At 40.8% G+C, this 23,760-nt stretch overlaps 1 protein-coding gene across 1 annotated transcript in view; it reads left to right on the top strand.

The window, feature by feature from the left end:
- The window catches only part of ano10a (anoctamin 10a), a 59,338-nt gene that overhangs the window by 3,374 nt on the left and 32,204 nt on the right, over positions 1–23,760 (top strand). Inside the window, exons 2-12 of the mRNA XM_039694492.2 lie at positions 6,952–7,103; positions 8,588–8,785; positions 10,062–10,196; positions 11,369–11,488; positions 12,258–12,591; positions 12,804–13,039; positions 15,238–15,293; positions 15,568–15,642; positions 15,785–15,967; positions 19,223–19,414; positions 20,559–20,687. Coding sequence (XP_039550426.1) covers positions 6,965–7,103; positions 8,588–8,785; positions 10,062–10,196; positions 11,369–11,488; positions 12,258–12,591; positions 12,804–13,039; positions 15,238–15,293; positions 15,568–15,642; positions 15,785–15,967; positions 19,223–19,414; positions 20,559–20,687 — 1,797 coding nt within the window. The 5' untranslated portion in view covers positions 6,952–6,964. The remainder of the gene's footprint in view (positions 1–6,951; positions 7,104–8,587; positions 8,786–10,061; positions 10,197–11,368; positions 11,489–12,257; positions 12,592–12,803; positions 13,040–15,237; positions 15,294–15,567; positions 15,643–15,784; positions 15,968–19,222; positions 19,415–20,558; positions 20,688–23,760) is intronic.

Raw genomic sequence — 23,760 nt, 5'->3', positions numbered from 1 at the left:
GGCAGATGGCTTGCCAAGGGAAGACACATGCTCAGAGAGTCTCACAGTGGATAATACACATGAGACGGTTACCAGGGGGGAACCGTACGCATGGAGGCACCTAGCTAGCATCCAGAGCGACAGCAGTGGAGCCCGCATCGTCGGTGCTGGAGGACTCGAGTCTTCAATGGAAGAACTGAGAAAAATCGCACTTATCCAGTCCGGGGAGTGGAGTGGCGAGCAAGCGAAGACACCTGAGCGGGTCCAGTACCGGCCGGAACGAGTACGAGAGAGGACACTGGCTCAATTCGCAGATTATAGAATCTGGCGAAGGTGTTGGGTGTCGCCCAGCCTGCAGCTCTGCAGATGTCTGTTAGCGAGGCGCCGTGCGCTAAAGCCCAAGAGGAGGCCACACTCCGAGTGGAATGGGCCGTCACACCAAGGGGACACGGACGGCCTTGCTGCTGGTAAGACAAAGCAATGGCATCCACAATCCAGTGGGACAGCCGTTGCTTTGAGAGAGCCCTTCCCTTCTGGCTCCCTCCATAACAGACAAAAAGCTGGTCTGAGGTCCTGAAACACTGCGTTCTGTCGACATAGGTGCGGAGAGCACGTACCGGACAGAGCAGTGCCAAGGCTGGGTCTGCCTCCTCCAGGGGCAGCGCTTGCAGGTTCACCACCTGGTCCCGGAAGGGAGTGGTGGGAACCTTGGGCACATATCCAGGCCGGGGTCTCAGGATCACGTGAGAGTAAGCCGGCCCGAACTCCAGGCACGCTTCGTCAACGGAGAATGCGTGCAGGTCCCCCACCCTCTTGATGGAGGCCAATGCAACCAGGAGTGCTGTCTTCATGGACAGAAACTTTAACTCTACTGATTGCAAAGGCTCAAAGGGATGCCTCTGCAGAGCACTTAAAACTACTGAGAGGTCCCAAGAGGGTACGAGGGGAGGACGAGGCGGATGCAGCCTCCTCGCTCCCCTCAGGAACCTGATGACCAGGTCGTGCTTCCCTAAGGACTTACCTTCCACTGCTTCATGAGAAGCGGCAATGGCCGCGACGTAAACTTTAAGGGTGGAGGGCGACAGCCTGCGCTCCAACCCTTCTTGCAGGAAGGAAAGCACGACACTGACCGGACATCTCCGGGGGTCTTCTCCGCGAGAAGAACACCAGCTGACGAAGAGGTTCCACTTCAACGCATAAAGGTGTCTCGTGGACGACGCTCTTGCGGAAGTGATGGTTGCCGCCACCGCAGGTGGCAGCGAACTCAAACCCTCCTCGTCCCGTCCAGGAGCCACACGTGCAGCCTCCAAAGATCGGGACGAGGGTGCCATAGAGTGCCCCGTCTCTGAGAGAGTAGGTCTTGTCTCAGAGGAATAGGCCAAGGAGGTGCTGTCGCGAGGAGCATGAGATCGGAGAACCACGTCTTGGTGGGCCAGTAGGGGGCTACCAGCAAGACCTGCTCCTCGTCCTCCTTGATCTTGCACAACACCCGTGCAAGGAGGCTCACTGGGGGAAACGCATACTTGCGTGGGCCCCGTGGCCAGCTGTGCGCCAGCGCATCCGAACCGAGAGAGCCCCAGGTCAGAGAATAAAACTGGGCGCAGTGGGCTGAGTCCCGAGAGGCGAACAGATCTATCTGTGCCTCCCCGAACTCTTTCCAGATCAGCTGGACCGACTGGGGATGGAGTCGCCATTCGCCGGAGATGGGACGGACCCGAGACAGCTCGTCGGCTGCCCAGTTCCGGTCTCCAGGAATGTAAACTGCACGAAGGGACCTCAGGTGCTTCTGACTCCATATCAAGAGGTGGCGGGCGAGCTGCGACAACTGGCGCGAGCGTAGACCCCCCTGGTGGTTGATGTACGCTACAGCCGTAGTGTTGTCTGAGCGGACAAGCACATGCTGGCCCTTGAGCAACGCTCTGAAGCGGTGCAGGGCGAGCCGTACCGCCAGCAGCTCGAGGCAATTGATGTGCATGAGGCGCTGGGCTCCTGTCCAGGAACCGGCGGCTGCATGCCCATTGCACATGGCACCCCAACCCGTGGTAGATGCATCCGTGGAGACGACGAGATGTCTGGAAACTCGCTGAATAGGGACACCTGTCCGTAAAAAGCTGAGGTTCGACCACGGGAAGAAGGTTCGCCGGCATGCCGGAGTCACTGGGACTCGGAGCGAGCCGCGATGCCATGCCCACCTCGGGACTCGATCGCGAAGCCACAGCTGAAGCGGTCTCATATGAAGCAAACCGAGCGGCGTTGCCGCGGCCGCGGATGCCATATGCCCCAGGAGCCTCTGAAAAAGTTTCAGTGGAACCGCACTCTTGCCCTCGAACTGACGAAGGCAAGCCAGCAGTGAGTGCGCGCGCTCGTTCGTGAGCTGCGCGGACATGGCGACCGAGTCTATCTCCATGCCGAGAAAAGAGATCCTCTGCACGGGGCAAAGTTTGCTCTTTTCCCGGTTGACCCGAAGGCCCAAACGGGCTAGGTGCCGGAGCACCAAGTCGCTGTGTTCGCAAAGCTGAGCTCGAGAGTGTGCTAGTATCAGCCAATCGTCGAGATAATTCAGGATGCGAACCCCGTGTTCGCGAAGGGGAACAAGGGCTGCCTCGACGATCTTCGTGAAGACGCGAGGGGACAGAGCTAACCCGAATGGGAGAATGGCGTACTGATATGCCTGGCCCTCGAAGGCAAACCGAAGAAACGGTCTGTGTCGAGGTAAGATGGACACATGGAAGTACGCGTCCTTCAGGTCGATCGCTGCAAACCAATCCTGATACCGAACACATTCGAAAATGCGTTTGGCCGTGAGCATTTTGAACGGTAGTCGATGGAGAGAACGGTTCAAAATGCGCAGGTCCAGGATCGGCCGTAACCCACCGGTCTTCTTGGGGACAATGAAGTAGGGGCTGTAAAACCCGGACTTCACCTCGGCTGGAGGGACCGTCTCGATTGCACCCTTCGCCAGCAGGGTCGCAATCTCCGCTCTCAGGACTGGGGCATTGCCACCAACTATCGTGGAGCGAACTCCCCTGAAGCGGGGAGGAGACCGTGCGAACTGAATCGCGTAGCCGAATCTGATCGTTCTGATGACCCAGCGGGATATCCCGGGAGGCGCTAGCCAGGCTTCCAAGAAATGAGCCAACGGGGTCATGCGAACCACAGACGTCCCCCCGGAGGGGCAGCGGTGCGGGTCGACTGGCACGCGTGCAGGAGTTACCCCGCTCGGATGCGTCGAAGCCCGCTCCCCGACAGAAGGGACCAGGGAAAGCGGAGTGTTCCACGGGGGTCTGTTCTGCCGGGGGTCTGGCGACAGAGGGGGAAGGGATTGGTGTAGCCCGGGGACGACACACGCACCCTTCCGCGCCCTCAGAGACAGAGAGGAGTGTGTGGGCTGACGCACGGGGGCATCGAGCGCACCCACTCCAGTCTGTGAGCTCAGTGAGGATGTCAAGTCTTTCTTTAACCAGTTCAGGGTGCTGCCCACCCGTGGGTGAGCAGCGAGGAGCTGAGAACAAAAGATTCTCCCCCGGCTGGGGGAAGGAGGGGGCCTGCTACCGCCTCCTGGGAAAGACTCGAGATCGTCACTGAGCGGCCCGTGTCAGGATCTTCGCTTGGCCTGGCGTTTAGCGGGGCGAGCGGCCTGAGGGGGCTGTGACGCCGGCCTGCGGACTTCTCGACGCCGGGGCCCGGGTGAAGGCTGCTGCTGGGGCCGGGCGGGAGGGAGGGGAGCCGCAGGGGGGCGTCCTCGGCGGCGAGCAGAGGGAGGCACCTGCGCCGGTGACTGGGTGGAGGCAGCAGCTGGTCGCCGGGGCAGGATGTGTTTAATGGCCTCCGTCTGCTTCTGGGCGGTGGAGAACTGCTGGGCGAAGTCCTCGACCGCACCGCCGAAAAGGCCAACCTGAGAGAGCGGAGCGTCGAGCAGACGAGTCCGCTCAGCGCTCCGCGTGTCTGCCAGGTTGAGCCAGAGATGGCGCTCCTGAACCACCGAAGTGGCCATCACCTGACCGACGGCGCGAGCGGCCACTTTCGTTGCCCGGAGAGCAAGGTCAGTGGCGGACCGCAAATCTTTAAATGCCGTCGAGTCAGTCCCGCCCTCGTGCATGTCTCTGAGCATCTTCGCTTGGAAGACCTGCAAAGTGCTCATAGCATGCAGAGCGGAAGCCGCCTGTCCCGCCGCTCTATAGGATCGCGCCGCCATAGCAGACGAGAACCCACAGGCTTTGGATGGGTGCTTAGGAGGACCACGGGTGGAGGCGCTCTGTGGACACAGCTGCATCGCAACAGAGCGCTCCACCGGGGGCATCCCAGTGTACCCACGGGCGGCCCCACCGTCGAGGGGGGGAAAGGCGGGGGAGAGATCGCGCTCTCGAGTGGACAAAGGAGCCCCCCAAGAGCGCGATAACTCCACATGCAGCTCGGGGAAAAAAGGTATTGGAGTTGGCCGTGGCCTTGCGGCGGCAGCTTTGTCCAGATACCAATTATCCATCCGCGAGAGATCGGGGCAGGATGGAGGTTTCCATTCTAGCCCGATACTCCCAGCGGCTCGAGACAGCATGGCCGTCAGCTCGGGATCTGACACGGGCAACGCTGGCACTCCCGAAGGGGGCAACGCAGCCGCATCTTCCTCTCCTGAGGACTCAAGCCCGCCTAGTGATGCTGTGATAGACATCGCATCATCATCTGGAGCGCTGCTCGAAGCAGCCGGTGCCGCCGAAGAGACAACCGACCGAGTCGAGCTAGCGCTCGCTGGCTCACGCACCGAGGCGGGAGGTGTGGCCCGAGGAATCGTCGGGGCTTTATCCCACACCGTCACCGTTAGATCGCCGGGTCCCCGGGTCGACGGGCCCCCTTTCGTGAAGGAAGCCGATCGAGTAGGGGGGACCGGGGCTCTCACTCTAGTGAGATCATTGAGCCTCGACCTCAGTGTGGAGATGGTCATGCTCCCACAGAAGGAACATGAGTCATCCACGAACGCTGCTGCTGCATGCTGAATGCCCAGGCATACAAAGCAGCGTTCGTGACCATCAGATGATGACAGAAATCTACCACATCCAGAAGGGCACGGGCGAACCATCTTTAAAAAGACGTGCCGCGTGCAGCTCTTTCACTTTCACTTTTATGAGAAAGGAGAAATTCACTCTTCCAGCGCTGAAGCTACCAGGGAGAAGTGCAAAGTCTGGCAGACCACTGCTCAGATCGCAGGCAATGCAAAATCTCGCTGGGTACCGCCGTCACACCAACACTGAAGAGGACGCTCGTTCTCGAAGAGTCTTGAATCAGCTTTTAGGAGTGAAGAGGTTCTCTTGGCTCCGAAGCGAAAACATACTGCGGTTGCGTTCACTTCCTCCTTTTATACTCACGGAGTAGGGCGGAGTACGCTATGCAAATTTCCGCAGCCCCAAGGCATTGCATGCCATTGGCTCGTGTTTAAATACTCGAAGAGGATTGGCTTTCTATGCGAAATCCCCCAATCTCCGTCACTTCTGACGTAACTCGAAGTGACTACGAAAGGGAACATATTTATTTTCTTTAGCTTTTGAATAAGTTATGTTTTTGTTTAAAGTTGCTTGCTTGCTTGAGGGTAAGTAATTAATGACAGATTTATTTATTTTTTTGGCTGAACTATTCCTTTAAATGTGTGATTTGGGTTTTCTTGCACCCCACCACATTTCAATAGTATTGAGGTCAAGACTGTGACTTTACCATTCCTAACCCTTCCATTTCTTGCTTCAAAGCCATTCTTTTGTGGATTTGCTTGCATTTATATTGGATTTTAATTTTAGGCTTGATATAGTAAAGATTTTTAGTATTTTTTTTTTTATCAAGAGAATTCAAGAGTAAATTGCTAAATGCTGACTTTTATAAATCGACACTGGTGAAAAAATAGTTACAAAAAATAGTACAAATAGTTATTAGTATGACGATTTAATTGTTTCTCACACTTTATACACACTATAGGCACAATACAGACATTAAAGTACAGTTGGTCAGCTGATCATTATCGCATTCGCAAAGTTACTAACCCTGGTCTGTTGGCTGGTTGTATGAAAAAATAGAGACCAGAGTGATGAATACATGAAAATATCACTGGTATGTTGCTATTGGTCAGGTGAAATATGGAGTACTTACAAAAACATAATGCAAAATACTAAAAGGATTCGACTGCTCAATGCCACGCTTGACCACATTTTACTGTGTGGAATTAACAGTGTACTCACATAAGTATTTGCAAACTAGTGCAATAGTTCCAAACACCAGCTCCTTTAGAGCATCTTCTTTTCTATTCTGTCATCAGTTTTCATATTGCTTCTTTTTTTGACTATCAAAATGGATATGCATCTCCTATGCTGACCAGTAAAAACAGTAATACTGTGAAGTATTATTACAATTTTAAATGTTTTCTATTTTAATGCATTTTTAAATGTAATTTATTCCTGTCGTGGTAAAGCTGAATTTCAGTTCTTCAGTGTCACATGATCCTTCAGGAATTATTCTAATTGGCAGAGATGGTGCTCAAGAAACATTTACAGTTAAGTAGTTATGCTGTTTGATATATATATATATTTTTTTTGTGTAGTTTTTTTTCAAGATTTTTTGATGGATATATATATATATATATATATATATATATAATCTATTTTAATGGAAGAGGATATTGGAATAGTGAGTTGTATCACACAGTGAATTTTATATGATGTCTTCTTCACCACCATCAAGCAATACAGGATGTAATGTGTTTAACATGATGACATGCCTTTTATTGCACACCAAATTGTTCGAATGACCTATTTGCATGAGTAGCAGGAAAATATTTCCATAAGCAGTTAAGTGTGCAAATAAGTCTCGATCTTCACCGTCAGAAATGTGTGGTGTTTCTTGTGCTGTATATTCTGCATCTGAATCTTGAGGAAAGTGATATGTTTTATTTATATATATTTTTTGCCCCTTGCTTCTCTTGGTCTGTGTATAACACAGGGATCAGGAAAAAATGCATCTCGGCTTGTCGTTTTCTGACAGTGATGTCTCTTCGTTCACCCCTCTGGTGGTCCTGGAGCTGGCTGATGACACTAAAGCAGAGGCCATCACTTGGTTACTAAACAGGATCAGAGACAAGCAGCAAAATGGAGGTGAGACCCTTGGCATGTTACATCTAGGGATAGAGGTTGACAGGAACTGAACATTTTCTGAAATATCTGCTTGCCTTCTGAAGTTGTCTGTGATTTAAGTCCATTTCCTTTGGGCCTCTGTCAGTGTTACTCAACCACTGTGACCCACCAAATGTGAACCCTGCTCTTCACAGAGCTCACAGATATATCAGATTCTGCCCGTGGAGGAAACACACATGCTTCTCTTTTGAAGTTGCTTCATACATAGTGCTTGCATACACACTTGGTACTGATAAACACTAGTAGCATATGAACTGCTCAATGCTCTATTTGTTAACTAAAATAGTCTGACATTACAATGTTAAATAGATATTATTACAAGTTCTCTATTTAATTGGTATTCAACTTAATTAAAGTTAATACCAAGCGGTAAACGATAAAGTAAAGCCGTAACGTTTAAATACTAGAAACCAGTTACATGAGGTGGTTTTATATGGAAATTAAGAACTGATGATGGTTCAGTGACATTATGCTCGTTTATATATATATATATATATATATATATATATATATATATATATATATATATAAAAATTCTTTGAGCAAGTTTACAATTCAATTTCTGTATTAAAATTCTGTATTTTGGGCATACAGTTAAATATCTCGGGGTGATGCAACTGTTCTGATAACTAATTCCTTAAAAGATTAGTTTTGCTTATTATTATTAATATTAATAATCAAAATAGCCACTAGCTAGGCTATAATATTTCACAACCTTTTGCCTGCAACATTAAAATCATGTGGTGCAGCCAAAAAAAAAGCATAAAACAGGAAACGATTCTGTTCTCTGGTGGAATGAGCTGCCAACCTCGACCCAATTTCGACACAAACTTTTCATCGTCTTTCTTTTCCTTTCTGTATTTCACCTCTGTTCTGTCTTGTTTACTAAATTCAATTTTTACTAAACTTGTCAGTGTGTGTAATGAAAATTGTTGACCATATGAGAAATTGCTTGTGATCTTTCTTATTTGTATGGATAAATGAATAAACGCAAATGTGTATCAAGGTCAATAATTCTCAAAATATCAGAAAATGTTTATTTTTATGACGGCGTATCGATATCTATAAATTAATAATTGATATTGTTAAGAATTGGTATTTGTTGAAATACTTTTTCCTTGAAAAATATATTTAATCCTGTATTGAAGGTGTAAGGAAAATATATATTCTATACTTTTTTTTTTACTTGATGGTTACACGACATGACACTTTTTAAAAGTAATTAAATTGAAACATTTCTTGAAAATTTATTAAAATATTTCAAAACCAACATGGATACAGATAAAGTACATTATGTAAGAACATGGTACAACTAGATTTTAAATGTCATCACATGTAGTTTTCTTTCTAACACTGAACGATGTTAGTTTTATACATGTGTGTCATTTATCAGGACATTGACCTTGGGAAATACCCAGTTCCTAAAACTGCGATTTCTTTTATAGGAGCAGAGTTGTTGGTGGATCAAGTGCTTCTTCCAGTTCAGGATGGTCAGAAGTCCAATCCAAATGTCTTTGTGGTGGGTTCCACGTTACAGAGGCTTTTAAATGGAGCTGAGGATGTTGGGTTGTTTAAGGAGTTTCAAGATGGCACAATGCGAGGGTTCACTTATGCCAACAGAGAGAGCTTCAGAGACTTTGAGGGTGAGCTTCATTTATAACTGAATATAAGGAGTATGATGGTGTTTGGCTGTATTGTTTTTTTTTCACAGTATGTTAAAGGGTCACTTCACCCATTTGCATTAAGCTTGCCATTGTTAGAAACACAGTTATACTGAATGGTCGTGCAACACTCTCTCAGTTTCCCCTGAGACGAGAGAAATCGGCTAATTACCTTTTTCACTTCCTCCTACAATGACGCAAAAATCGTCATTTTACGTCATTGTAGGAGAAAGTGTAAGAGGGGGGATTTCTGAAAAGACTACAAGCACTAGATCTCACTTTCAAACCCGCCCATAGGGGGTTGGACCTAATGCTCTAACAGACCAATCACAGATCAGTGCTTGGAGCTTTTTGGAAAATATGGACGAAGCTGAACACACAGATGGATGCATTATGGAGGATTGGGATTACACATAGTGTCAGCCATCTTTTTTGGAAGCTAAGCTAGCTGGCTCTTGTTCTGTGGAGAAAGCTGAGTAGTAACTTTAGGGGTTACCATCCTCTTTTTCCCGGACATGTCCGGCCGTCAATGTCCAGGATTCAGCTTTTGCTTTCTGCTGTGGCCATTCATTGTTTACATGCACAGCTTTTGTTTCAATCTAACTGAATTCATTCTGATTGGTGAATCTGAATGTAGTGTTTACATGAAGGCTAAACAAGTAATCGGTTGATGTGCGTTTTAACATTGCTGAGAAAATTCCCGCTCCTCCGTGAGAGATATGAGACCGGTAACTTATGTCTCACAGCTGTCGATCATCGGTACTCACGCCACCGGCCTCGCGTCGTTCTCCACACGGCCCTCACTCGTCCCGCTCGCCACAGTAAACATGATGAATGGCGACTGTAGAACGCAAAAGCCGAATCCCGGACATTTTGGCCGATCTCGAAACACATTTTCGGGCAGACTCATCACGGACACTCACTAGTGGCCTAGACTTGTTTTTTACCTACTGCGCGGTTACCGGTAGGCACTCCTAGGGCAGTGAAGCAAGTGCATTCTGGGAGTTGTTGTCTTTCATCCACATAAGCCAAAAATACATTTTCTGTCTTTTCTCAGTCTAGAAAGCTCCAAATTCAAAAATAATTTCACATTTCTTCTACATAAATGACCCATTTTAAATACACATTCATCTTTCCAGAGGTGAAGTGACCCTTTAAGAAAGCATTTTTGGGGATTTCGGCTGCATTAGTTCCTCACATAGGCTTTACGTAGATTTGGTCCTGTTTACTCTATAACACTGTTGTGTTGTGCTCATAGGAGATGGTCAAGCTTTTCTCAGTGATGCGGAGTGTCAATACATTATCAAACATGAGTTGGATACGCTTAGGGCTAAGAATGAAGAGCACGTTCCAGGATACCCTAAGCTTAAGCTCTACCCTGGAAAATCAGTTGGTAAGTGTTTTTTTTTTTTTGTTTTTTTTTTTTTTTGTATTACCTATTGCACTAGATTAAAAAGGTAACTTTGGGCTTTTTCTCTGATTAGAAATTGCATCTGTGGTTTTAAAATGTGATCCAGGTTTGCTGTTCTTGTTTGTAGGGCTGCACATTTTTATCCAAATATATTATATATCAATGTGGCTATACAATATATTAATAATAACTATTGTAATATTTTACTGCTCTAAAAATTGTATTTAAGAAAAAATACAATACTAATATTTATGGATGTGTTGATTTTAATTTCCGATGTTAAACCATTTTATTTTGATGGAAAACCACACAAAGCAATTTGAGCGCTGCACCTCACTCTGAAATACGCAGCACATATATGTATTATTAAGACCTTACCGATTTGATATTCACACTAAGCCTTATCACAGTTTGGGTTTTATTTCGATAAAAATTGCAGCCCTACAGGAGGTATGCTAAAACATTAAATCTGCTGTGTAATTTTTGTTCCTGTTAAAATGCCCTAACAACTTTACAACATTACCTCTGACAAAATCAACCTTTTTACATGTTCTAGGTGTTATTTATCTTCTTACAAATTGTTGATCCTCATAATCTTTAATCAAAATGTAAGTTGCTCAACCTTTTTTATTTTTAAGGGGAGGGTGGTGAAAATGCTTATAACGAATTACATTTGATATTATTGATGCAAATGTGTTGAATTACCTCTTTATTTACTTGATTCAAAGTTGAAATTCAGATATATTATTCAATTAGGGAAATATAAATATCGGTATTTTTAATAATTCTTTAATTATTTTAAGTAATTCTTTATTTTTTTTCATTCTGATTTGACACATGGTTTGACGTTATACTGCCACCCAAGGGTGTGGATGCATCATATGACAGAAAAGAAAACATTTTGGCTAACTACTGATATTGTGGAGCAACCCAATCTATTTAGCACGTATGATTATTTTATTATGCATTTGAAAGTTCCTGATAGTGTTGAAATGAGCGAGCAGTATTTGGCAGATCATGTGATCTCAACATGGCTGCTCCCATGGTTTTGGAAAACCCTCCCCTTAAAATGTCATTTTTAAGCCACTGACATCACCTCATTGGGAGGTCATTATTTTAAACATGTGTCATATTGATGGTTAACTCTTTTTCAGTGCGGAGATTGCAATCCAAAGGTGTCCTAGTCCAGTATTTCCCTCTCCATAGCAAAGAAGACCTTAAGAGACTCTCGTTCTCATGGTACCAAAAGATCAGACTATCCTTCCAGCCACTGGGTGAGTCACTCTGTCTGTGCGCTCGCAGCATGAACTTTAAACCCTACTCCAGCCTTTATATCAGTTTCTTGATACAACTTACTGTGAAAAGAATTTCGCTTATATAAGTACAGCTGATGTGTGTGTGTGTGTGTGTGTGTGATTTATAGCTGTTCTATATACTTTTGCTTCTCTTGAATTATTGTGATAATCCATTGAATATTGTTGCTTGTGTAATTCAAATGTAAAGTATAATTCCATCTTAAAGCTACACTGTGTAACTCTTTTAGTTTATTCTTAGCTAAAAACATTTAGTTCTTTCAAAAATATATGTGCTCATTAATGAATATTTACTTCGTTCAAGTAATAAAGTATTCTCGTGAGTGTATAATATGCCATTGAAAATACATACGGGTAAGGGGTTCTAATGCCGGTCGCCATGTTGCCCCGCTATCTTGAAAGTACATTAGCCAAAGAGGGACATACCCGTTAATTCAAGCTTCGCCTTTCACGTTTACGTTTGAGTTAACACTCATGGACGAGGTCGAACTGGAAGCCATGTTAATCTTGGACTACATTGGCCACTGTAGGAGTTAAAACGAAATCAGAATTGAGAGGAACAGAAACTAATATTCACTGGATGGTCATATACCTTTTCACCGCTAGATGGGGGTAAAAATCACACAGTGTAGCTTTAAAAACTGGTGTTTTAGATCATCAACCAATTGCATTGAAACCGCAATGCACTGCTATATTCATTGATGTTCTCGTTGTGTCCTCCATAATGTAGATGACATCAGATGTTACTTTGGTGAGGGTCTGGCGCTCTACTTTGGATTTCTGGAGTATTTCACATTTGCCTTGGTACCCATGGCCCTCATTGGTATCCCTTACTACCTCTTTGACTGGGAGGACTATGACAAGTACGTGCTGTTTGCTGTCTTCAACCTGGTTTGGTCTACGGTTTTCCTGGAAGTGTGGAAGAGATGCAGCGCTACGTTAGCGTACGGATGGGGAACGCTGAGCCGCAAGAAAGCATTTGAAGAACCGAGGCCTGGATTTCATGGAGCTCTGGGGTTTAATCCAGTCACGGGGCGAGAGGAACCAGTCTACCCTAGCTCCAAGTACAAATTTTTTTAAATATTGTCATGTTTTGGCAGACGAAAAGCACATCTTTTATACTTTGGTTAACACCAAAATCTGGTTTCCATGTATCAGGCCTTTAAAATGCAATAATAATAATACATAGAACTGCATTTTCTAAATCAATATCAAACAAATACAAGCATGATAAATATGGAAAGTGTTCTTGACAGTGTTTGTTTTCCCTTGACAGGCGGCAGTTGAGGATATACTTGGTGTCGGTTCCTTTCGTTCTGCTGTGCCTTTATCTGTCCTTTTACGTGATGATGGTTTACTTTGACATGGAGAACTGGGCCATAAGTATATACACTGAAAATCCGAACTTTGCGTCCGGCATTCTGATGTTTGTTCCCAGTATCATCTACGCCGTGGTCATTGAGATCATGAACTTATTGTATCGCTATGCTGCTGAGTTTCTCACAAACTGGGGTGAGCCTGAAATTCTTTCTTTTTTTCTTTCTTTCCTTCTTTTTTATCATCTTCTGTTACACTTTATCTCAATGGCCCACTTTAGACATTTTACTAACTATAAGTAACTTTGAAACTACATGTCAAGTAGGTTAGGGCTAGGTGTTAAGGTATCGAGTAAAAACACACTAGAGAGTCACTTTATGGTAAAAAAGAAATTGTTTTCTATTTCTAATTGAAAGAGATACTGACACTTTTTCATGTTTAATACTGTAAAGATGCTTGGTTTAAAAATCTATTGTATAAAGTGGTATATAACTAAACGTTACGTGACTTTACTGGAGTACTGCTATTATCGCTATTATCAGATGTTTTCTTAAAGGTGCATTGTGTAATATTTAGGAGGATCTGTTGACAGAAATGCAATATCTTTTCCATAACTATGTTTTGAGTGGTGTATAAAGACCTTACATAATGATCTGCTATGTTTTTATTACCTTAGAATGAGCCATTTCTATCTATTTACACCGCGAGTCCCCTTACATCAAAATAGCCATTTTGCGCCGACATGTTTCTACAGTAGCCCTAGAAGGACAAACTACTACAGAGCGTGTTTCGTCTCTATGTTGTTCTTCGTGCAAAGAAAGTAAGCGAATAAAACACTGACACAATAATGAACAAGTAACAAGAATATTCGCAATAACATATCGTTTTACTGACTAATTAGGTAAGCATCATTTTTTAGTTTATCAGAGTAAAGAAACCTAACTGGCTACTCTCTGCCGTCTCAAACGAAAACATCTTTTCCTGACGGCCACCGTAACTTCTGTTGGTTGCAATTCGTAACCTCGCCACTAGATGCCTCTAAAAATTACACACTGCACCTTTAACTGCTGTTTTCTCACTGCTGTCTTTTTTGTTGTGTGTGTTTTTTGTTATTGAAAGGAAACTGCACAGCACATATTTGCATATTCATCTAAACGCCGCTCTCTACAGCGTTGGCGGTGTCAGGATATTCACTAACACTATACCGCTGCAAAGGTATTTCAAACGAAAAAAGTATTTCGCAGTGAGTATATATGGGCAACACATTCTCATCCCAAGACGTCATCTAACTGACGCTTTTGACCATATGTCAACATCCGATGTTTTAGGGCACCCTTTAATGTCATTTAAATGATGCTATCCTAGGGCGTCATCTAACTGATGCTTTACCTTTAGCGTCAGTTAGATGACGCGGGTAGGTTTATGTCTGGGGTAGGGCGTCGGAAAAAAGCGTCGGATGTTGACGTATGGTCAAAAGCGTCAGTTAGATGACGTCTTGGGATGAGAACGGGCTGATCTGGGCCTTTAGCATTCAGGTTAGCAGAATAAGTTGATATGTAGTTGCCAAATTACTTATAGTCAGTAGAATGTGTGTTGGCAAGCTTTAAAATAAAGTGTAAGCAGATATTTAGGAGACCGTCTATTAATACTCTAATGACTGCTAGTTGACATGTAGTTGCTTATAGTTAGTAAAATATCTAAAGTGGACCATTAAAATACAGGGTTATCTTCTTTTCAGAGTTGTATCTTGGCTCAATTATAGTTGAATGCTGTTTTGTAATCTATCTTGGGTATGTTTAAACTATCTTAAGTAAGCCCGTTTCTGCCTCAAAGTTAAACAATATGTGACGACGTTTAAAATCTGAAATAAAATCACACTGTGAGATATAAAGTTGCAATAACAACATAGGAAGTTACATTTTTAATTTGAAGCCCCCTCCCCTCCATATACATTAAGATATTTCCAAAATTTCTGCTTTAATTATGACAAAGCTGTTTGCAAAACTTTTTTTCGGTTTATATATTGAATTTAATTGATAACACGGTTAATTTATTTAATATTTTACATTAAATAACCATGATTCCCCATGTTGTGTTATTTTATTGTAATATGTAAGACATTATATAGATTGCCTATTATATTAATATATAATACATACATTTTAATTAATTATTTATTAATTTAAATACTTTCAAGTCCTCCCGCTGCCTTTTTGAAAGTTTGCTGAGGAAGTTTGCCCCTTGTCTAAATTATATTTTTTGTGACTTATCCATGCTTTCATGTAAATACTATTAATGCCTCACTCTTAATATATATATTTTTTAACTCTTGAAATAAAATTGTTTCTTTTCAACATGAAGGTAAATCCCCTTTCATGTATTTTGTTGTTCAGAAAACCACAGATTGGAGTCATCATTTCAAAATCACCTCGTGCTGAAGGTTTTGGTGGTATGCTTTCAAGTTTTTATTCGTCATGTAGTCTTATTACTGCATGTTTTACTATTTCATTCATTGAAATTTCACCTCTGGATTTATGCTTGCAATATTCCCACTAATTTTAAAATCGTGATTTTCAGGCCCGGAAATATGAAAAAAGTAATCCTATATGATTACATTTAAATGAAAGTAAAAGTAGTGCATATGCTTTGGGTGTGGGAATAAAATAAAAAAAGAAAGTGCAAATTTAGTCTTAATTATTGGATTTGTTGTTGTCTGTTTCCAGTTTAACTTCGTAAACTGCTTTGCCTCTCTCTTCTATATTGCCTTTGTCATGCAAGATATGGTGCTTCTTAGACAGGTGAGTATTTCAGAGCTCCGCTGCATCGACAAACAATGCATCGAGTGAAGTCGAATGACTTAATAACAACCTATGATTTACAAGTTGCATTACAGTTTTAAATGCATGTAACTTTGCCTCTTGCTTGTGTGTGGATCTTCAGAGTTTGGCCACTCTGCTCATCACCTCTCAAATCCTGAATCAAGTGATGGAGGCCTTCCTGCCATACTGGCTGCAGAGGAGGAGGAACAAGAAGGTACACAAGAGGATGAGGAGGCTGATGGGGGATAAAGAGCTCCCCCTGCTGGAACAAGTTCAGCTGGAAACGGAAATGAACACCTATCTGGTAGGTCCTCCTCATTTGGGTGCCTTCAGTTGGCAATATTAACATACAATAATTAGCAATTTTACCAAACAAGTAGATTATGGACTAGATTCTGTGAGCAAGGCTTACTACCGTTGTGTGGACTCTCCATAGACGTAATGGTTTTTATACTGTACAAACTGTATATTCTATCCCCTTACACTAACCCTACCCCTAAACCTACCTATCACAGGAAACATTCTGCATTTTTACATTTAAAAAAATAATAAATCTGTAAGATTTATAAGCGTGTTTAGCCATGGAGACCTCACTTTAGGTCCCCACAGTGACACGAGTCCCCATGAGTCTGTATGCATTCAGGTTTAAGTCTCCACCGGGATTGAAAAACATGAACACACACACACACACAGCTCAGTCTGACATCATTATTAAGTATTGTGAATTGTCAAGGAGCCAGCTCTAGTCAATAAGGTAGATTATGCAGACACTTAATATGAGTTGATAAGAAGACTTTTATTACCAAAATTTGTCATACATTGATAATTACTGCAAATTCAAGTCTGCAAACAACTGACAGTAACAAAATATACCATATATTGCATAGAAATTAAGAAAAATATGATGCTATGCTATGCAAACATGCTAGTTTTACACTATTTGAAACTGCTACGGCAGCGGGGAAGATGCATGGGCATTCATTTGCATTTTTTTAAAGTTATGTTTTGTTTATACCTAGTTTTTACAGAGTTACAGTCGTGACCTAAATTTAATTTTCATTTACAATAACACATGCTAAAATTCTGCATTACTGACATCGGTTGCACATGTATGAAACCTCTGAGGATTTCCCGTTCTTGGCTCTTTTTAAGGCAGACTTTCAAATTCAATGAGCTGTTAACTGGAGTCTCGCTCTGAACGCTTCATTTGAATCAGTGAGATTTTTTTTACTAAAAAATAAATATAAACATTACAAAGCATTAAAGCAATGCAGATATATATGGAAACAAAAAAAAGACAAAAAGACACACAAACACAAATAATTTGCCACAAATAATTTGCAAAACAACAAGACCGATGCCACCCTGTACATTTATACCTTTAGAGGACAAAAAGGATGAATGTAGAGATACAGTTTTCATTGTTTTGGGATTATCCGAGCTTTGGATAGTTTCCATGTGCTTGTCTAGATCATCTTTGAATAAATCAGTGAGTTGTTGACTCAAGAACAGATGCAATCGGATTGGTACAAATCACGTTCAGTGAGATTAGTGGACCGATTTAACAGGTTTATTGTAAAGAATCAGTTCGTTCAGACGAATCGGACACTGCTATCGCGTCTCTGAGCGAGTGACGATTTCTTCAGTTCAAAATAACAAGAAACGACATGTTTTTTATGAAATGTAGTGGTGTGAAAAGTATGATATTATCCTTTGGAATTTAGTGAAGTAAAGGTTTTCCATTACAAAAATACTCTGATAAAGTACTAATACTTGAAAAAAAAAAATACTACTAAAATGTATAAATGTATTCTTAAAGGAATAGTTCTCTTAAAAAAAAAAATGAAAATTCTGTCATCATTTACTCACGCTCAAGTTGTTTCAAACCTATATGAAGATATTTTGAAGAATGTCTGTAAACATACAGTCGATTGACCCCATTGACTTCCACAGTAGGAAAAACAATACTATAGAAGTCAATGGGGTCCATCAACTGTTTGGTTACTAACATTCTTCAAAATATCATCTTTTGTGTTCATCAGAAACAACTTGAGGGTGAGTAAATGATGACAGAATTTACATTTTTAAGTGAACTATTCCTTTAAGTACAGTCAGTAACAAATTAAAATACTTTGTTGCTGTCCAGCACTGTTTCTTGCATCAACAACAGTCATAATTTAGTTTGACGTGACCCTATTTGACCTTTAGAATTAGGGGTGTAACGATTCGATACATGATCACGATACTGAACTCACGATACGATATTATTGCGATACTCCAAGACATATGGTAAAAGGTTAACAGAAAAAAATGTACTGTTAATTAAAATGCTAACTTTGATATTACATTGTGGGTTTAAAGGGTTAGTTCACCCAAAAATGAAAATTCTGTCAGTATTTACTCATCCTCATGTTGTTCCAACCCCGTAAGACCTTCGTTCATCTTCGGAACACAAATGAAGATATTTAAGATACTAAGATCGCTCCTGCATACAGTCCATAGGCTTCTTGAGGGACTGGCTCTTGCTGTCCTCGAAAAGTCATTAAAGACATCGTTAAAATAGTCCAAGTGACTACAGGGGCTCAATCTTAAGTTTAGCAAACGACGAGAACACTTTTGTGCGCAAAAAAACAACAAAAATAACGACTTTATTTCAACTATTCGTTTATTTCTCCATGGGCCTGTAAGTCAGTTTACGTAGTGTGATTGCGTAGAGCTACGTCACACGTAGGCTCACTATTGGCCGACGCTGGTCATGTGTGTGTGATGCGTGTGACGTACAATAACAGAAGCTTACGCTATTAAACTAGTAACCTGACTCGCGCAGAGGGAGAAATAAACGAATAGTTGAAATAAAGTCGTTATTTTTGTTGTTTTTTTGCGCACAAAAGTGTTCTCGTCGTTTGATAAAGTTAAGATTGAGCCCCTGTAGTCACTTGGACTATTTTAACGATGTCTTTAATGACTTTTCGAGGACAGCAAGAGCCAGTCCCTTAAGAAGCCTATGGACTGTATGCAGGAGCGATCTTAATATCTTAAATATCTTAATTTGTGTTCTGAAGATGAACGAAGGTCTTACGGGGTTGGAACAACATGAGGGTGAGTAAATACTGACAGAATTTTCATTTTTGGGTGAACTAACCCTTTAAATGAATAGGTTTTGCTTGTAACCCAAGGACAATAGAGACACCAGAATAAAAATAGTCATGATTCTGAAGCTGAAAATACAGAATAATTTTAGATGAATATGCTTGCACTCTAGATATATTTAAAATAAATGTCAGGTAACCAAAGACATTTGGACCCACAGATATTCCCCCATTGTATTATTATAGATTATAATCAACATTATATGTGGTACTGACACTAAAACTCTGAAAACTTGATTTTTTTTTTTCACACTGTATTTTTTATTTTGAGGGAACTATCCACGAAACATATTGCCGCCATCCACGATACGTATTGTTGCATTTTTGTATTGCGATATATTGTGGCACGATATATTGTTACACCCCTATTTAGAATTGAATCTCTGTGAAATACTGTCTTTGATCACCAGGGCACATTTGACGATTACCTTGAGCAGTTCCTGTTGTTCGGCTATGTGAGTCTGTTCTCCTGTGTGTACCCGCTGGCTGCCGTGCTGGTTGTGCTGAACAACATCACCGAGGTTTATTCTGACGCCTTCAAGATGTGCCATGTTTTCAAGCGTCCCTTCTCAGAACCAGCCGCGAACATCGGGGTGTGGCAGGTGAGAAAGTCTCACATCCAGAAGACATGAGCATTTCTGTACTTTAAAGAAGGCTGAGAAAATGAGCAGTGTTATAGAAAGCAGAGCACAATCTGATAAACTTCAATAGTACAGTATATTATAATAGTCAATAATAATATCCCATATGAGTCATAATAGTAATGGAATGTGTGTTAAAAACAAATACAGAAAAATGGTGCTATTATAAATATACTCTCTACTTACACCTACTCATTCTTTAAAGGTACACTACACACATTTGTTACAGCATTTGTTAATCTCTGTTTATGTCCATTAATAAAAAATACTGTTGTTCATTTGTTTGTTCATATTAGTACACAGTGCATGAACTAATGTTAACAAATACAACTTTTGATTTTAGTTATGTATTAGTAAATGTTGTATTTAACTTTAACTATGATTAATAAATGCTGTGGAATTATTGTTCATGTTAACTAAAGTAGTTAACTAATGTGAGGTTAAAAAGGACACCACAAAAGTAGTCCATATGACTTTATATAGAGTACCGGTCAGATGTTTTTAAAAGTAATCTCTTATGCCCAAGGCTGCATTTATTTGATCAAAAAATACAGTAAAAATAGTAAGAATTGTAAATTATTATTATATTATATAACTCATATTTAAGTATCTAATAATATCCACTTGTATGCATATGAACAACAATTGTAAGAATTTAAAGATATTAGATTGAAATGTCTTTATGATCATAAGAAACATGCAGTTAAGTCTGTCACAATATTTAAAAAATGCTGTATTTTACACACCAGTGTTGTTTTAGTATTAATTATAAACTAATGTTGATCTATTATTGATATATTAGTATTATGATAGTATTTATGAATATTTTTAATTAGCTTTTATTTTTATATTTTCTATATTTTAATTTTTCACTTTAATTTTAGTTTAGATTTTAGCAAATTTGTTATTTCAAATAAAAACATTTCTATTTAAATTTTAGCAATTTTACTACTGCATCTTTTTTGTTTAATTTCTAATGTTTATGTTTTACTTGATTTCAGCTATATTTCAATCATGTAAGTTTTTGTTAACAACAATAGCACTGTTAAGCACACACACACACACACTCACAAAAACTAACATTTGGGTTTTTTAATTCTTCCAGTTGGCATTCGAGACAATGAGTGTTATCGCCGTGGTGACCAACTGTGCCTTGATTGGTTTGTCTCCACAAGTGAATGCGTACTTCCCTGAATCAGAGACTCAGCTGATCCTCGTCGTGGTGGCGATAGAGGTAACGTATTCTCTCCTGTCCTCACAACATAACCTATAACCCGCTTGAAAACCTATAACCTGCAATGGCCCAAATTATCCATAAGGTGGCATCAGTGAGCTGTTTTCCCTTCTGTTTGTGTGTGTGTGTGTGAGTGTTAAAGGGTGCTAAACTTGGCTGTAGTCCTTGTTTCCTTAACCGCCATCCTAGTGGTTTGGATAATGCAGGAAACATAGTCTGCTAGACATTGTCAGTTTGTGTAAGAGAAGAATCCAGAAACCCCACTACCGTGAAACTCCAGTCCATATGGGTTAACATCAGAATTAAACAGCAAGTTCAGTAAAGGATGAGCTTTGCCGCTGGCCTCAGGAGACCCACTCAAAATAACTGACCCAAAGCATGGAGAGAAACACACACACACGCACACTAGAGACTTTTTTGGGAGAGAGAAAAACAGAACTCCTGATATTCCGCGTGATCCTGGTGGGGATCTGGGGAGGAATTCATTGTGCCATGTCTTGTTTTCCGCTAATTAAACTTCGCAGTAATCACTGGAGTTGTAATTAGGCCATACTGATTCACGCACAGTATCAGTGTACCATGACAGAATTTTAAATAAAACTCGAAACCGGCGAGTGTTGAGGGAATAGAAAAGTCTTCAAAAACCTCATAAGCAAATGCTCAAGTCAATTCAAGTCTGTGTGTGGCTTTGTTGTTTCGTTCTGCAACGTTAAATCCAGTAAACTTTATTCAGATTGACTGAAGTCAGAGAGGATATGCATGTCAAATCAAAAGCAAACGGTTAGTGTCGGTCAGAAATTGTAATTCAGATTGATTGGATTGAGTTTGGCCGCTGTGAATTGATTTGTTTAGGGCTGGTGCAGCTGGGATACGGGTATGCTGGGAACACAGGGCGCACTGCTCTAAATCAACTGTGTTGTTTGTGGGTGAATGTGTGGCTACACTGTTTCTCTGACGTGTTCAATTCATTTCCTGTGAAGGGTCATGATGCTTTCAACCTTCAGTGGCGGATGCTACAGACATAATATATATTCTATTTAATGTATGGGAATTGTAGATGTTTATATGCATATATGAATGTGTGTGTGTGTGTATATATATGGTTCAGTGTTGACATAGTTACAGGTGTTTTGCCTTTATAGGGCCGATTCCACATTTTAGAATGATATTCAAATCATTCATTAATGAACAAAATCCATCAACTTATAACTAAAAATTGAATCATTTAAAGCTATTGGATAGAGCTCACCGAGACCTTTATTTTGATATAAAGAACTCATATTCGCCTAAAATGCCACTTACGCCCGTCTGGCTCCAAGCCCTCATTATGTAATGAACAAAATCCATCAACTTATAGCTAAAAATTGAATCATATAAAGCTATTAGATCAACTTGTCAATCAATACATTATTTGATTTGGAAGGTATCTTCAAGATAATATTGGCTGTTTTAAAGTGATGGAATCATGTTTTTCAGAACCAGTTCAATTTAAAATATAAATAAATACAGAAAACAAATTACTTTTAGATGTTCGTTTCACATCAAAGGTTTTCATTCTGCCATCGAAATAGAGCATGACTCGTTTTATAAGTGTATAACCAGGGTTATTACAAAAACTAAATCTAAAACCATAAAAATATATTGAATTTTTTTTTTTATTGAAATAAAATAATTTGTAACTGAAATAAATAAGATATAATGAAACTTAAACTTATTTTATTTCAGCTAGCTTCCAAGACAACATTTCTTTTAATGTTCATCTAGTTTAAAGGGTTAGTTCACCCAAAAATGAAAATTAAGTCATTAATTACTCACCCCCATGCTGTACCAACCCCGTAAGACCTTCGTTCGTCTTCGGAACACAAATGAAGATATTTTTGATTAAATTTGAGAGCTGTATAACTACCACATTGGCTCCTAAGGGACTGCCTCTTGACGGCCCAGAAAATCAATGAAGAAAATGTTTAAATATCCCAAGTGACTACCGTGGCTCAACTATAAGTTTATCAAGCGACGAGAATACTTTTTGTGCGAAAAAACAAACAAAAATAACGAGTTTATTCGACTATTTCTTTTCTTCCTTGTAGGCCAGAAACGAGATTTCCTTAGATTTCCACGACGCATGCGCGAGAATTGCGATCTGCTTTACACTACTTCAGATCGCAATTCTCGCGCATGCGTCGTGGAAATTTACTTGGGATATTTAAACATTTTCTTCATTGTATTTCTGGGCCGTCAAGAGGCAGTCCCTTAGGAGCCAATGTGGTAGTTATACAGCTCTCAAATTTAATCAAAAATATCTTCATTTGTGTTCCGAAGACGAACGAAGGTCTTACGGGGTTGGTACAGCATGGGGGTGAGTAATTAATGACTTAATTTTCATTTTTGGGTGAACTAACCCTTTAACTAGATGTAGTAATATAACTAAAACTGAAATAAAATAAATAAAGTTAAAAATAAAAATTAGAATTAACTGTTAATTTACTAAAACCTTTACTAAAATTAAAATAATGGGTAACACTTTACAATAAGGTTCATTAGTTAACATTAGTAAATGCATTAACTAACATGAACTAATGATGAGCAATGCATTAGTTACAGTGTTTATTAATCTTTGTTAATGTTAGTTAATACAAATACAGCTGTTCATGGTGCGTTCATGTTAGTTAACAGTCCACTAACTAATGTTAACTAATACAACCTTTGATTTTAATAACGTATTAGTAAATGTTGGAATTAATATTAACTAAGATTAATAAATGCTGAAGAAGTATTGTTCACATATTGTACATGTTAACTAATGTAGTTAACTAATGTTAACTAATGAACCTTATTGTAAAGTGTTACCAAATAATGGAAAATATGATAATAGAAACCAATTCAAAATATTAATAAACTACTATCTTGATTGGTAGTATCTCAATAATATAAACATTTTGAATGACTGATCATGAGCTGGTTCTTCTATAAGCTGTTTTTCTTAATAATTGGTCAAAAAGACTCACATGAGGTATTGATTTCAATCCATTTCAATTAATTTAACTTAAATGAGTGAAATCATTGACCATTTGTT

Source organism: Pimephales promelas, chromosome 12, assembly GCF_988280905.1.
Source record: "Pimephales promelas chromosome 12, fPimPro1.hap1.1, whole genome shotgun sequence".
Classification (NCBI taxonomy): Eukaryota; Metazoa; Chordata; class Actinopteri; order Cypriniformes; family Leuciscidae; genus Pimephales; species Pimephales promelas.
Note: the sequence above shows the minus strand (reverse complement) of the source record. Positions and strands in the feature narration are given on the sequence as shown.